At 43.4% G+C, this 13,526-nt stretch overlaps 1 protein-coding gene across 2 annotated transcripts in view; it reads left to right on the forward strand.

The window, feature by feature from the left end:
- Nucleotides 1-4,403: 4,403 nt before the first annotated feature.
- Nucleotides 4,404-13,526, forward strand: part of SMAD3 (SMAD family member 3) — a 79,188-nt gene continuing 70,065 nt past the window's right edge. For both annotated transcript variants that reach the window (XM_049812613.1, XM_049812614.1), the window contains exon 1: nt 4,404-4,652. In XM_049812613.1, the coding sequence (XP_049668570.1) occupies nt 4,447-4,652 (206 nt within the window). In that variant the 5' untranslated portion in view covers nt 4,404-4,446. The remainder of the gene's footprint in view (nt 4,653-13,526) is intronic.

Below are 13,526 nucleotides of genomic sequence, written 5' to 3' on the forward strand. Positions count from 1 at the left end.
TGCCTATCTCACCCTTCAGTGGGCCTGCTACTTACGTACCATGGAGCAAACAAAGTTGAGGAGGTCACAGGCCTCTTAGCTCCTCTAGTAAATTCCTATCTGCTGTGAACTTCACAGGCTGTCCACCTGCTTCTCAACTGTCTTGGTCAGTGCCATTGTAAAATTGCCTTCCACACACTGGTAATGACCACGTAGGAAATTATACTTAATAATTCTGTCAGTAAGTGAAAGAGGGGGGCAGTAAATTAGAAGCTGGTTCTCAACCACTCCCTGATTTTCAAACTAGCCACAATTGCATGTTAAGACAGCCTGGGAGCTGTTTCAGCAGGCACCGGGCTCCCCTAAGAACTGTCTGTTAGCTGAGTGTAGCCAGAGAACAGTGTGCTCTGGCCATGCTTCCTCCAGCCTGCCTGTTCCAGCACGCCCCTTCACAAGGGATGTTGGGGAGAGTGGCAGGAGCTCAGGGAACCGGCTTCACGTCTGCCCCAAAATCCCTTGCTCCCTTCTCACTCCTTTAAGGATATAAAGGGAACACAGAGCGAAGCACAGAAGATATTCTTCCATCTCTGAAGCTGTTAAAAATAACTCTAATAAAGGTACATATGAGCATGTGTGAGCTTCAGAGGCCACCTCCTTGTTTCTCATGCTAATTTTATATTGTTCCTGAATCAGAGACCAATTTTTCACTTTGTGAAAGTAAAGTTTAAATTCTGTTCCTATACATCAATTGATCCTACTAATAAACAAGGTATGTAGAGATTGGTTTTTAGTAATTGTCAAAGTGCTAGTGTATTAGTAAAAGGTTAAGAAATGCAAGATAGCTGTAAAGGGTATGGTTTTTTTCTTCAAGTATATGAACCAAGTATATGGTTTTCTCACATTATTGCAGACTATATATAAATATTTATTTTTAGTAAGAGCAAACTGCAATAAATGAAGTCCCCAAACCTGTACTATGCCATAAACAAGCAAAGATAATGACTTTTAAAAAGCAAAGAAAAAAATATATCACAAATTATCCTGCCTAGAGGTGGCTTCCAAGACGTCAGACATTTTGTGAACCAGTGAAAGGATCCAGACCATGCAAAATTGGGACGGTCCTGTCTTTTCCTGTCTGTTAATTTTTCCACTATGAGAGTGTCCAAAACTCTCTGAAATAAAGCATTACTGTCTAGGGGTTCAGAAAGTCATATTTTCATAGAACAGTTCATTCTGACAGGTAACCCTAGCAGGCACACAAGCTGTTCCATAAAATGTAATGTCCCTAATCTTAAAAATTTATTCTACATCCCAAAACCAAATGTTTATTTGTTTTTAGTAGTGTTCACAGTGCTGCTGTGGCCCAGAGCTTAGATCAGTGATTTAGCTGCTTACACCTCATTTATGAGATTGTAAGCAAGTGAGACCCAGTTCCGTTTAGTGTTTAGCAAATTTCTATTCACCCTTTTGTCACTAAATCACTGTTCAAGTGTGAGCAAACCACTCAGCTCTCCCCTCCTTTCCTTTATTCAGATTTACCCAGCGGATCACTTGCGATTTGACTGTAACCAAGTGAAGATTAGCCCATGAATATGTACAGAAAATTCTGGAAGCCCTGCTGAACTGAGGTCACATCATGACTTCTAAGTGTAGAGATGAGATTTGAGTATTATTGCAAACTTTCTGGATGAAAAAAGTATGGAACTGTCCCCACAATTTTCTAGCCAGAACACCTAGAAAGAAACAGATACAGTCCCCAGCAGAAATCTGCACTGAGATCACCCTGCCATAGTATTGACTTGCCAGGTCTGAGACAGGTCCTTCAGGCTTAGTCTTCTTCTGGGCTTCTTTTAGTTGCAAAATGTGCTGGATCAAGAATTAAGGAAATAGAAAAAGATTACTTTAAGTTTCACCACATTTAAAATTGTAATAAGTAGTTATTTCTACACTAAAAATGTATTTAACTTCACCTTCTGCATTTCACTTGGTTTAAGTATTCAGGTTATTCTCTGAAGTTGTGAAAAAAGATTTTTTTTAAATGAAAGTTCAGATTCTTAACTAATCACCAGCTATCAGGAACTAGGCCTTCTCAGGAAAACACAAATATGCAGCAAGTCAATGGCACTAGGAACAGTCAGTAATTTAGGCACCCTGCTTCTGGTGTAATTAGTGTCAAAAATTTTCTGCACTGTTTTAGAGGTATTGAGGAACTATTTCCTCAAATGAAGTTGGGATCATCTACAGGGGTTCCACATCTCTGTACTTCAGGCATCTCAACCAAGGCAGCCAAAAACTGGGTCAGGGCAATGTTCCAAAATTTTAGTGGTGAGCCTCCAAAATTCAAGACACTCAGGGAATGCATGTTGGGGAATAATATAAGAATGCTGGAGTAAAAAAAAAAATATAAAAAGAAGGGAGTATTTGATTTGTACCCAATATTGATATTTCAAAATTTAGTACTGTCAATTTGGACTAAAACACACCGTTTGTTTTAAACCCCTGTGAAAGCCAAGCCAGTTGCCTCTGAGCCTCAGACACTGTCTGAACCCATAGGTTCCTAACTTGCCACAAGGCAATCTGTATGGCTGGCTGCTTCAAATCCGCAGGCACGGGAAGTTTTTGGATGCTGGCTTTCGAGGAGTCTCCCCACTGGGTTGCACTGGAACCTGGAACATGAGAATGTGGGTTGGCAAGAACCTGCGTGTCTGGGAGCTGCCGAGCAGCCCTGGAGGCCTCCCGAATTCGGGCTCACCATCAACCCTTCTGAGAGGATGGAGAAAACTGGGAAGAATATCTCAGCTCGAAACCTCAGAATTTAGGAGCTGGGTCCCCTGAAACTTTTACCCTTGTTCCTGGGCAGGTGTTGCAAGGAGCCGTGAAGCAGCTGGAGTTCGGAAACATGAACTAGCCTCAGCACAGGCACCTGGTGACTCTGCAGGTGGCCCCCAGCCTCCTTGCTGCTTGCCAGGCTGCTGTGCTTGCCACTTGGCTCCATTTTGGGGTGGTTTATCAGAGAACTGGAGCCCTGAGGAGCTACGGTTTGTCTTTACATGTTTTTTAGGGCCTGGGCTCCCTTTTGGCATGGAAGAGCCGATGCTAGAGACTGGGGAGTGTGAAAGCCCAGTCTGTCCAGTGATGGAAAGTGAGAAACTGGAAATTTACCTGGATGCCACCCTGAGTCAGCCAAAACCGAAGTATCTCTACAAAACACCTAGATCTGAACAAACCATCGTCCTCTGACAAAAATATTCCGTCTGAGAATTTCTGACCAGGTCTGGTAGTAAACATCCCCAGGGTGTCATTTGTGCCCGATACAGGGTAAAAATCATTCGGGTACCTGGTGCTCGGGGTGGAAAGATGAGGGAATGGAATAGTAAATTAAAGGGATTGAAACAAAACCTGCTGATTGTCTGAGCACAACTGACCCAAGTTGTGTTCAGCTATCTCTGTGTGGAAACGCACCTTTCCACAGAGGAAACAGCTGCGGCGGGGGCTGCATCCATTCCACCCTGCCCGAGGACCCTCACCGAGGGGGGACTTTGCCGCCATGTGTTTATTTTTGCTGCCTTCTCCCCACCGTGGGCTTTCTCCCAGGCACGGCTCCGTAGCTGGCTTGCGGGCTTTTACGGCCGCCGCTGACCCTCCCCGTGAGCCCACGGCCCCGGCGGCCCCGAGAAACACGAACCCGCACCGCGGGCCTCCCTCCGGGGCGCCGCCGCGCTGTGGGGAGGCCGAGGGGACGCGGCTCGGGCGGACAGAACCCCCGCGGGTCTCCCTGCGCGGGCTGAGAACGTTCCTTCCCGCCGCGGCGGCCCTGAGGGGAGCTTCCCGCCTTGCCCTCTGAGGGGGCTCGCGGCGGGAAGGCCGCGGGTGCCCGACGCCGCTGAGGGGACGCCGCGCTGGAGCGGGGCTGAGAGAGGGACAGCCCCGTCCCGCCCGGGAAGCGGGGGCCTTTGCCGGGAGCGCGGGGGCTGCCGCCGGCGGCGGGGGCGGGGGGGGGGGAAGCGGAGTTCCCGGCGGGCCGGCCGCCTCCCCGCCCTCCCTCGGCGGCGTGAGTGAGCGTGTTTGGGAGGGAAGGAGGGGGTGGAAGCCGGGCCGGGGCGGCCAGCAGGCAATTTGCATGAGAGACAGACTGGGAATGAGCTGGAGTGGGCGCCTCTCCGCGCACACAGAGCGGGGCAGGAGGGGGAGGAGGGAGCTGCCGCCGCCGCCGCCGCCGGGGAGAGGCGGCGAACTCCGGGCAAAGTTTGGTGCCGCGGGCCCGAGGCGCTGAGGCACCGGCGGGGCGGGCGAGCGGAGCGGCGCGGCGCCGGGCCAGGCCACCGCCGCCCGGGGCCCGGGCTTTGTGCTGCCCGCGGCGCGGCGGGGCCTGCGCGGAGCGGAGCGGCGCGGCGCAGCGCGGGGGGGCGGCGGGGCGAGCGCGGAGCTCAGCGGCGGGGCGCTGCCGGCCCTGCCGGGCGAGCCAGCATGTCCTCCATCCTGCCTTTCACTCCTCCCATCGTCAAGCGGCTCCTGGGCTGGAAGAAAGGGGAGCAGAACGGGCAGGAGGAGAAATGGTGCGAGAAGGCGGTGAAGAGCCTGGTGAAGAAGCTGAAGAAGACGGGGCAGCTGGACGAGCTGGAGAAGGCGATCACCACGCAGAACATCAACACCAAGTGCATCACCATCCCCAGGTAGAGGGGATGCACGGCGGTGGTGGTGGGGAGCACACAAAACAAGGGGCACCCCGCTCGGTTACCCCGGCGGGGTGGGCGCAGCCGCGGGTCCCCCCCCTCCGGGCCGGGCACGGGGGTGCTCGGAGGCCCCTTCGGTAGCAGCTTTCTCCCGAGGGACTCGGCATGCTGTGGCACAGCCTGGTAGAGGGCTTGTTTTGCTTTCCAGCCCCGCTGCACTTCGGTGCGGTGTTAGTCCTCTCCTGCATGCTCTATCCTGGCTCTATAGAGAGTTAAAAAAAATTAATAAATAGCTGGCTACAGAATTGGTTTACTGTCTAGTAACAAGAGGGGAATGTAGGGAGGAAATATGTCTCCAGCCGAGATTAAAAAAGAAAAAAAAAGTTGGAAGTGCTCTGGATTACAGTTATAGTTATTGAGGGTACTCTCATTGTCAAAAGTTTCAGCGTGTTCTCTGGTACTGTTACATTAAGATTTTCTTCTGATTAATGTATCAGGAAAATGGTTTTGTTTGGGTTGCTTGGTTTCTTCCATATTAGCTAGACAGATATTACTCTGAGGAGGTGATTTAGAGCCCTGCTGTGCATATGTTTTCAAATTACTTTTTAAATCGGGAATGCAAATGGCATAGCTGAAGGGGATTGTTTGGAATGCAAAAAAAGCATGTGAGGGTGAATATAACTAATTTCTTTTTTCTTCCATTTTTTGAATTAACATGGATTGTATTTTTAGCCTCCATTCCGAGATTCATCCATAAGACCATTATAAATCATAAAGGATGTGTATATAAGTATCCCATCTAAGAAAAAATTTCCAAGTTACTTGCAAATAGCTGGTCACAAGTGGTGTTTTATTGCTGAAGATTTGTTGATTTCTGTGAGCTCAGCCAGATGACTGCTGGTTCTGTTACTGATTGTTGTTTGAGGGTACTTTTTTTTTTTTTTAAACAAAGGCCAAAGTTCATCCCAAATATTTGAATGCTGCATAATTGTATGCTTCTACGTGAGAAGATATCTGTGTGTGTGTATTCATGCTTCTCTTGCGCGCAAACAAATGTATGCTTTCTTGGTTGTCAGAATGATTTAATATGCAGTAGCTAATACAAAGCAGCATCTGTTGCATGAAAAAGTGAAGCAAGTAGCTTAGAAATGTGGATATTTGGAACTCCTAAAATTTTCTCCCAACAACTGTAATGTTTTTTTTTTAAAGGAAAAGTAAAGTCTCCTTATCTTTTTGGTTGTGAATGACTGGCTAAGATTTTGGCCAGTAATGCAAATAGACCTCTCAGCCTGTTAGAGTTACTCTGGTTCGCCTAGTTGAAGCAGAAATCAAAACCTGTAGAGCTACCACCCGATACAAATGCCTTAAACCGTGTATTTTTAAATTCTTGGTAAGCAGTGTGCTTTCCACATAGATAATACCCTATTTAAACCACTTCCCTGAAACACCATTTCAAAAGAAGAAAATTACTTGAGCAGCCCTGCTGATGTGACCTGGGTATTATGTCTAGCTGATGCTGACCTGTTGGGGAGCAGAGCGTGAAGCCTCTTGGTACTTCTTTTACTACTAACAAGGTGATTTGGATAAGGGAGGAATGTTTTGATATTTTATGATTCAAAGGTAGCAAAGAGATGAGTTGGAGTATGATGTTTTAATTTAGAAAAATTATTTTGAAGCTTGAAAACCAGTAACAACACGAGCAGATATCACAAGTCATAAATATTATCACCTCCAGAGATTGTCCTGGCTGTTCCTACTGTGCAGAAGTGAACGTCTGTTTCTCCTAGACCTTGCTCTGTTAAAGGAAATCTGTACAGAAATTAAAACATTTCATGTTCACTTATGACACAGAGCCTGGATCCTGCCTATCTTAAACCTTGGTATGGGGGAAGTGTCAGCATATTTCAATGGTAGCTCCTTATGCCTTGGCACTAGTTTTTAAACATGACACTTCATATGTACTTGTATTATTGTTTACTATGTATATTACAGAGATCCAAATGAGCATGGTTAGGTTAGTCTGTGCTGGACCCTCTGCACCAGCATACTAAGAGGTCAGTATCTATATATCAGAGATTGGGGGATGGTGTGGAGATCTGAAACCGTTTGTCTAGAAGTCAGTGTCAGAGCTGGAACTATAACCAGGCCTTGTGACTTTAAGAGCTGTGTCTTTTCTGGACTGTGCTGTTTGTCCTAATGTATCTGTGAATCTGATTATCGTGTCATTTGAAATTAGTGTTTGCAAGACAATTTTAGTATGGTTTTAGTTTGTTGTGTGGTTTGTTGTTTTTGTTGTTTTTTTTTTAAATAATTCCACATATGTCATTTTATTATTGAGTCAAATAAGTATGTTGGGGGTTGAAAAGGGGTGGAAAACCATCATTAAAGATTAGATCATGTTGTGCATTGTCTGTAATGCATCAGTAGACTGAATTACAGTGGAGCTATGCCAGTGATGACTCTGGCCCAGCAGGAGTAGGGTAAGTCCAAAATTAGCTATTGTATCCATGAGACGAAGCAAGTTTCAGATGTAAAAGTGCTTGAGCTTTGCAGAAACATTGCTCATGGGAATAAGGGCTACGCAGCAAATTCCTATAGTGATCAGGTGGGATTGTTTTAAGAAAGAATAAGAAAAAAATAATTTTTGTTGTGGGGCTAAGGAATTAGAATACCAAATTTATTCTTGCTGTCATTTTTATCTACTTGAAATAGGAAATACACATACTACATTCTGTCTCCTGATGGATTATTAAACAATGAATAGTTTATTTGCTTGTGTATTTGTTCAGCATGTATTACTTTACAAGTGCTCCATTTGTAAGATGATGTGACAGACACCTCAGGCCCCACATTTTCTGTTGGAAGGACCTGTGGCAGACAGCAAAGGCTGGAGAGACCTTCAAGGATTTCATTATAACGCTCTGCTGGCAGGATTTTTCCTTCTTGTTTTTTTCTGCTGGGGCAGGAATTAGTTTCCAGCTGAAAAACCTACCAGTCTCAGACCATCCAATTGTTTCTTGAGCCAGCAGTTAGTGATGCTCGATGGAATGGCTCATTTAGAGGACCTTTGTCCCTCCCTTGTCTGGTGCTTTGCTGCCAAAGCCAATCCCTCTCCAGAAGGGAACTGCCTTTAAACCTCTATGCACTAAGCTGGTAGGGTTTGGTGTCAGGAGCTGCCTAGTGAGTTGTCTGGGTCTGCATGGCAGTAAGACAGTTTTTCATTATTTTGTTTGTTAAAATATATCCTTTGTAGTAGTTGCATTGATCTTGAAAGCCCAGCTTTTAAGAGGGGGATTTTTATCGCTTTTAAGACAAGCTTGAGGATAGTGTGCCATTAGCACATACCTGAGCACAGCCAGGTGTTTGAGTTTGCAGCCTCTCTGCTTTGTCCAGTGAGCAAGCTTAGGTCTACTCCAGCTGCTGTCAGATTTTTTGAATTTTTGATGGCTCTGCTTCTGAGACCAAAGAATACAGTAAGCATGGAATCTGATGGCAGCAAAGTCTACAGCTAACATTATTACATACCTGCAGAACCCCATAGACTTCATGCTTGGGAGAAGAGCAATGAGTTTCTAATACTATTCCTGACCTGAAGAGAGACTGTACTGTGCACCTGACAAACCGTCAGCATTTTGCCTCTGGAAATAAAGGGTGTTAGGCTGAACTGTGATGAGTGTTTAACTCTTAACCTATATAGAGGTCTGAACTGCAAAAGCCAGGAACATGTGATGAGCACTTAGTAATTTCTAAAAGCTGTGCAGTATATATATAGTCTTGCTGATATGGGATGAGATAGTAAATGCTTTGTTTCAAGAGCTTTAGTGGTATTACACATATTAAGACATAAATCTCATGACATTTTGTAATATATTTTCATATGCATATTTTTCTTTTGAACCTATTACTGTATTTGTTTGGGGTTTTTGTATCACCAGTGGTTTTAGGGGAGTCGGGATTCTTGTATGTAAGGAACACCTTCTTTTAAGTGGTGGTTTTTTTAATTTAGAAAATAGTTTTGAAGAGGGGTGGGTGTTATTTCTTGTGGAACTCATCTGATAAGGATAGATTGTACCAACTGAAATGGAAATGTGGCACATTTGCTTTTTAAAAGCAGCTAAACAAGGTATTCCTTGAATGATTTGCATTTTGGTGGGGAAAACCCAGGATAATACATCAGTGATTTTAGGAACATCTTGGGTGTGAGCATGCCTTCTCTTGTGTTGGTAGTTGACCACACTATATTTACAAGAATTGACCGTGTTCTTAGGATTGCCTTGATACCGGGAAAATATGAAAACTGTAAATACAGTAAGTGTCAGAGGCTGTCTGCAAGACCATGAAGTATGTTCTTTTGAGATTGGTGCCCATCTGGTTTCAGTAATAAGCAAAGGGCCGGTCATAGTTTTATGTGTCCACACACAAATTTGTATATATTTTTTAAATGCCAATTTTAAACTGCCTTGTTTTCAATTTGGCCTGTCCCTGTATGTGAGGAGCTTTAATATTGCATAGACTTGTTTAAGGGCATCTGCCCTTTAGATTGATGTAACGGTGGTGCACTGGAGATGATTACAGTACAGTCCCTGTGTGCAAACACAGTCTAGCTGCCATTATGCTTGTTAGCTCCCTGTTGCCGGTAATATTACTGCTACAAAACTCTGTCCACTAACCTATGTACTGACCTAGCTTTATGGGCAGGTTTTTTACAGCCCTATCCTAACCTTTGTGCTGCCACAACTATGCTGCTAGCAGTACCCACATAAGCTAGTTTAGCTGTGGCAGTGATAGCTGCAGGGTAGACAGCACTTTACGAATCTGTTTGTAACTAGCTTTTGTGGCATTAGTGTGACTTCACAGATCAGGTCTAAAGGTGAAAATACGGTAAGTGTACACAGGCCTTTAGTCAGGTGTACTTTCTACATGCAGTCCCATTTGTCCATTGGTATCTTTCTCATCATCCTCCTTGTCATCTCCCCAGAGGTCACTCCCCTCCCCACTCTGGGCACAAAGGTTTCTGTTCCCCACAGCCCCTCCAACTTCTTTTCCCCACCCTTGCATCAGAGTTACTGCCTCTTATATTAGCTTGGATAATAGTGTGTGTAGTTGACTTCTAGTCCACACTATGCCATTTTAAAAACCAAAATGCTACTGTTAAGCTAAAGCAATAATGTTGATACAACCAGTTAGGGAGCGACTACGCGTTCAGTTATGTTGGCAGAAATGAAGAAACTGGGGTAAGGAGGGGGGTTGGGGAGAAAGCATTGTCCAGCATTGCAGCCCCTTCCCTCAAAGTAGTTGCTGCTGGAATAGCACATCAGACCCAGCCCTTAGTAAGATGTCTTCTCAAATTTGTATCTCTCTGTCAGCAGCTACTACAATTCAAAACCTTTTGTCAATATATATTTATCTTTTTTTCTGAGATGTGCAGACCAGCTAACATTTTGCATTAAAAACAGTGGTAAAACTCCTCTTGACTTGAAAGGCAACACAGCAGTGTTTATATAGAACATTGACGAGCTAAAGGGAAAAAATGTATTTTACCATTTGTTGAGATGTTTTCAAATAGTCATATGTCTGCCTTTTTGTCTTCTCCCTGTTCTGAAGAGACTGAAATATTTAAAATAGTTTCTGCAAGGACTTGTAAGATTCTCATTATATTGTGTAGTAAGTGTTGAATCTTTGTGAAACAAAATGTTTAAAATGGTTGCTTAACTTTTATAGTATTAGGAAAAGACCCCGAACATTGCAGTCATTTAAATATAATGAGAAATAAATGCAAGAAATTGATGAAACCAAGAAATACACACTGTATGGGATTATCACATCAGGGATCCAATTAAAATGAGTTCTTCTAATAAATATTGGTTTAATAATGTAAACTTGTGATTGCTATATTATTGCAACAAAAATAAAATTAACAAGATTTAATGGACTGAGCAGCCATTAATTTTCACTTGTTAATTTATTAGGAGCTTCTAATGCTGTTAGATGCACAGTAATGCCATTATCCTGCATGAACTACTTTATGAAATAAATAGGGCCAAACAGTGCTTGAATTAAATTGAAATCAGATTTTACTCCCAAATTATCTTTTTCTGTTTTATAATTTTTTTATTATTATTAATTTTTCTAGCTTTTCTCTATTGAGTGCAATTAAATTTTCAGGGATGGGATGCAGCACTCTCTTCCAGTAAGGCTTATGAATAGTCCTAATTAACTTTTGTCCTTGTCTGTCTTGATGTGCTGTGTAAAAAGCTTTTTCCAGTCCAAAGCTGATTGTGTTGATTGGCAGTGAAGAGAGCAGACAGGAGCGAGGCGAATAAAGACAGGGCAGAGGTTCTTGTCCAGGCACTCCAGTTCTAGTAGGCTGACTCCACCAAGCTTAGCAAATGTTTGCTAATTACATTTGGTTACATGCAACTTGAGTCCAAACATAAAGACAAGGAAGTTGTTAATAATTAGGCTCTTGTCACTGGTAGCACAACTTTCTGTGTAACTGAAGAGACAATAATGTGTCAATTGTTGCAGTTAATACTGCTTTTAAAGATGTTTTGAAGCCTTTTAGACCTGATCCTCATTTGCTCACGCATCTCTTTACCATCACTGTCAGAATGGTGGGACTTGCCCTTAGGCAAGCAGGAAAGTTTGATTGCTACTGGTACTGTGGCTCTGTAGAAAGAGAATAAAAAGCCAGAGCTCTTTATTTCTGTATTAAAGGCTTGATCCTTCAGAAGCGTAGGTCACAAATGTGAGCAGCAATAAACTACTTGTGCATAGTAATAAGAGCCCTATTAAAAAAAAAAAAAAAAGAAAAAAGAAAAAAGGGTAACCCTTATCTTCAAAAGAGCTCAGCCAGGTAAGAAATAACAACACCCTGCTTTTTAGAGTATCACCCAGGAATTGTGTGAGCTCCAGAGTACAAAATCTTTGTTGTCAACTAAGAAGCCTATTAAACCTAAGCTGCTGTAGGTACGCTGTTTTGGGTACCCAAATCTGATCATTTAGCGACAACGTAGATTTCTCTGCCCTACATGGCTGAGTGTGGTGCAGACAGACTTTAGGCTATTCAAAACGAGTAGGTCAGAAAATCTGTTGGATTGTGTGCCCCAGCAATTGCTCCAGATATTGAACTGTTATTCCTTTCTCTACAGTGGAGAATCTCCACATGATTGCTGACACCGACTTTGTTTACATCAACAGCGCACTTCTGAAGTAGCAGATGTCAGTCGATAGGAGCATGGGGAAAGGACACAGGAAGCATGGGGAGAAAATGGTAGCTGTTCCTTGTGAGTTTGATTCTTCAACTTGCTGGTATTCAGAATCATGCTATTCCACGAGGAGTCAATTTGATTGCATTTTTAAAGTATTAGGTGCTGCTGTTGATGTGGAAGACATGATGAAATTATAACTCGTGTTGGTGAGCCTCATGAACGAACATGCTTAAAAATCCAGTAAAACCTTCCTGTTAGAAATGTAACCCGTGTAAGTCTAGGAAAGGTGAATAGGTGGTCTTGATAAATTTTGTCACTAGGAATACCTTTACAGCTCACTTGCTGTTCAGCACTGAGGTTATCAGGGCAAAGAAGTTGCATGTTTCAGGTAGTCTTGTGACTGGGGTCTGTGTGTGCCTACCTTGTCCTAGGGCACCTGCATACTCATCACAGATGGGCTGTGTGCCTGACCCCATGAACAGGAGCATCTGCTTTTTGATCTCCAGAGGAATATGCATCAGTTTATGAAAAGTGAGGTGTGTGGATCCTAGAGAGAAGATTGCAGGGGACAAGGTGTCAGGAGAGTCAGTCTATCTGCCTGTAGCCCTTGCTTTCTCCAGGCTTCGGGGTCCTCAGGAAGGAAAGTCTCAGGGTCAAGGTATTAGGTGGGCCATCCTTAGCTCACTTCATAATTTCTAGTTATCTAATCTGAAAATTTCATTAAACTTTTGCTCACAAATTGTGTTATAGGAAAGGTCAGAGATTGTCTTTGAATTGGTGACGTTCATCATAACACAATCTTTTTAAAAAAGGAAGTCAAAACAGAAATTTCCTCCTCTGTGGTAAAGTTGCAGCCAGCAATGGTTGAATGATAGATGCGCATACTGACTTTCCTTTTTCACAACAAAAGAGGAAGAACTTGTCCTTCCTGTTCCCATTGCTTGAACATGAAAAGAGAAATTCTCTTACTCTTCACAGATGTAGAACAGTTAAAGTTCACAAAAATATTGGGCTTGGTAGAAGGCATCTATGGAACATGAGAATGCCTCTTTGTTTTTGTGTTGAATATGCAACTGTTGTTGCTTTATCTACTTAACAGCTAGAGAACGCTTTTTTCCCCAAATTTCCTTCCACAACTGGATTTTAAGTGTTGCTATATGGGAAGACAAAGACCCAGCTACAAGCACCTTTAATTTTGTAATACTCTGAAAGACCAGATGTGGTTTTTTTCATAGGGATACAAAGTCTGTGGTTTCCATACATTTGGAACTGTACAGAAGGGTCTTTTTCTTATTATTTGTGGAACAAATTGTTGTTCCCCTTAAGTCAGATGCGTAGCTAATTTGTAGCACACATGTAACAGTATCTGAAAAATATATCAGTGTTTAAAAAGCACACTTTTCTTAAAGGAAAGTCTGATAAGGAGCTGGAGTCTTTTCCCACTCTTTTTGCATTTGTGTAATTACATGGATTTCAGTAAATTTACTTCTGATTTACATGCAAGTGAAAGGAGAGTCAGACCAGCAGAAGAAAGCAGTGAACTGAAAACAGAGGATACGGGTGTTTGTAGGTTGAATATTATCCAGTTTTCTCTTTTAAGTTCAGGGCTTTTGGGGCTTCTGTGGGTTCTTCTTTGCAGAACTTGAAGCCTGCCCAGCAGAGC

Source organism: Accipiter gentilis, chromosome 10 (assembly GCF_929443795.1).
Source record: "Accipiter gentilis chromosome 10, bAccGen1.1, whole genome shotgun sequence".
NCBI lineage: Eukaryota > Metazoa > Chordata > Aves > Accipitriformes > Accipitridae > Astur > Astur gentilis.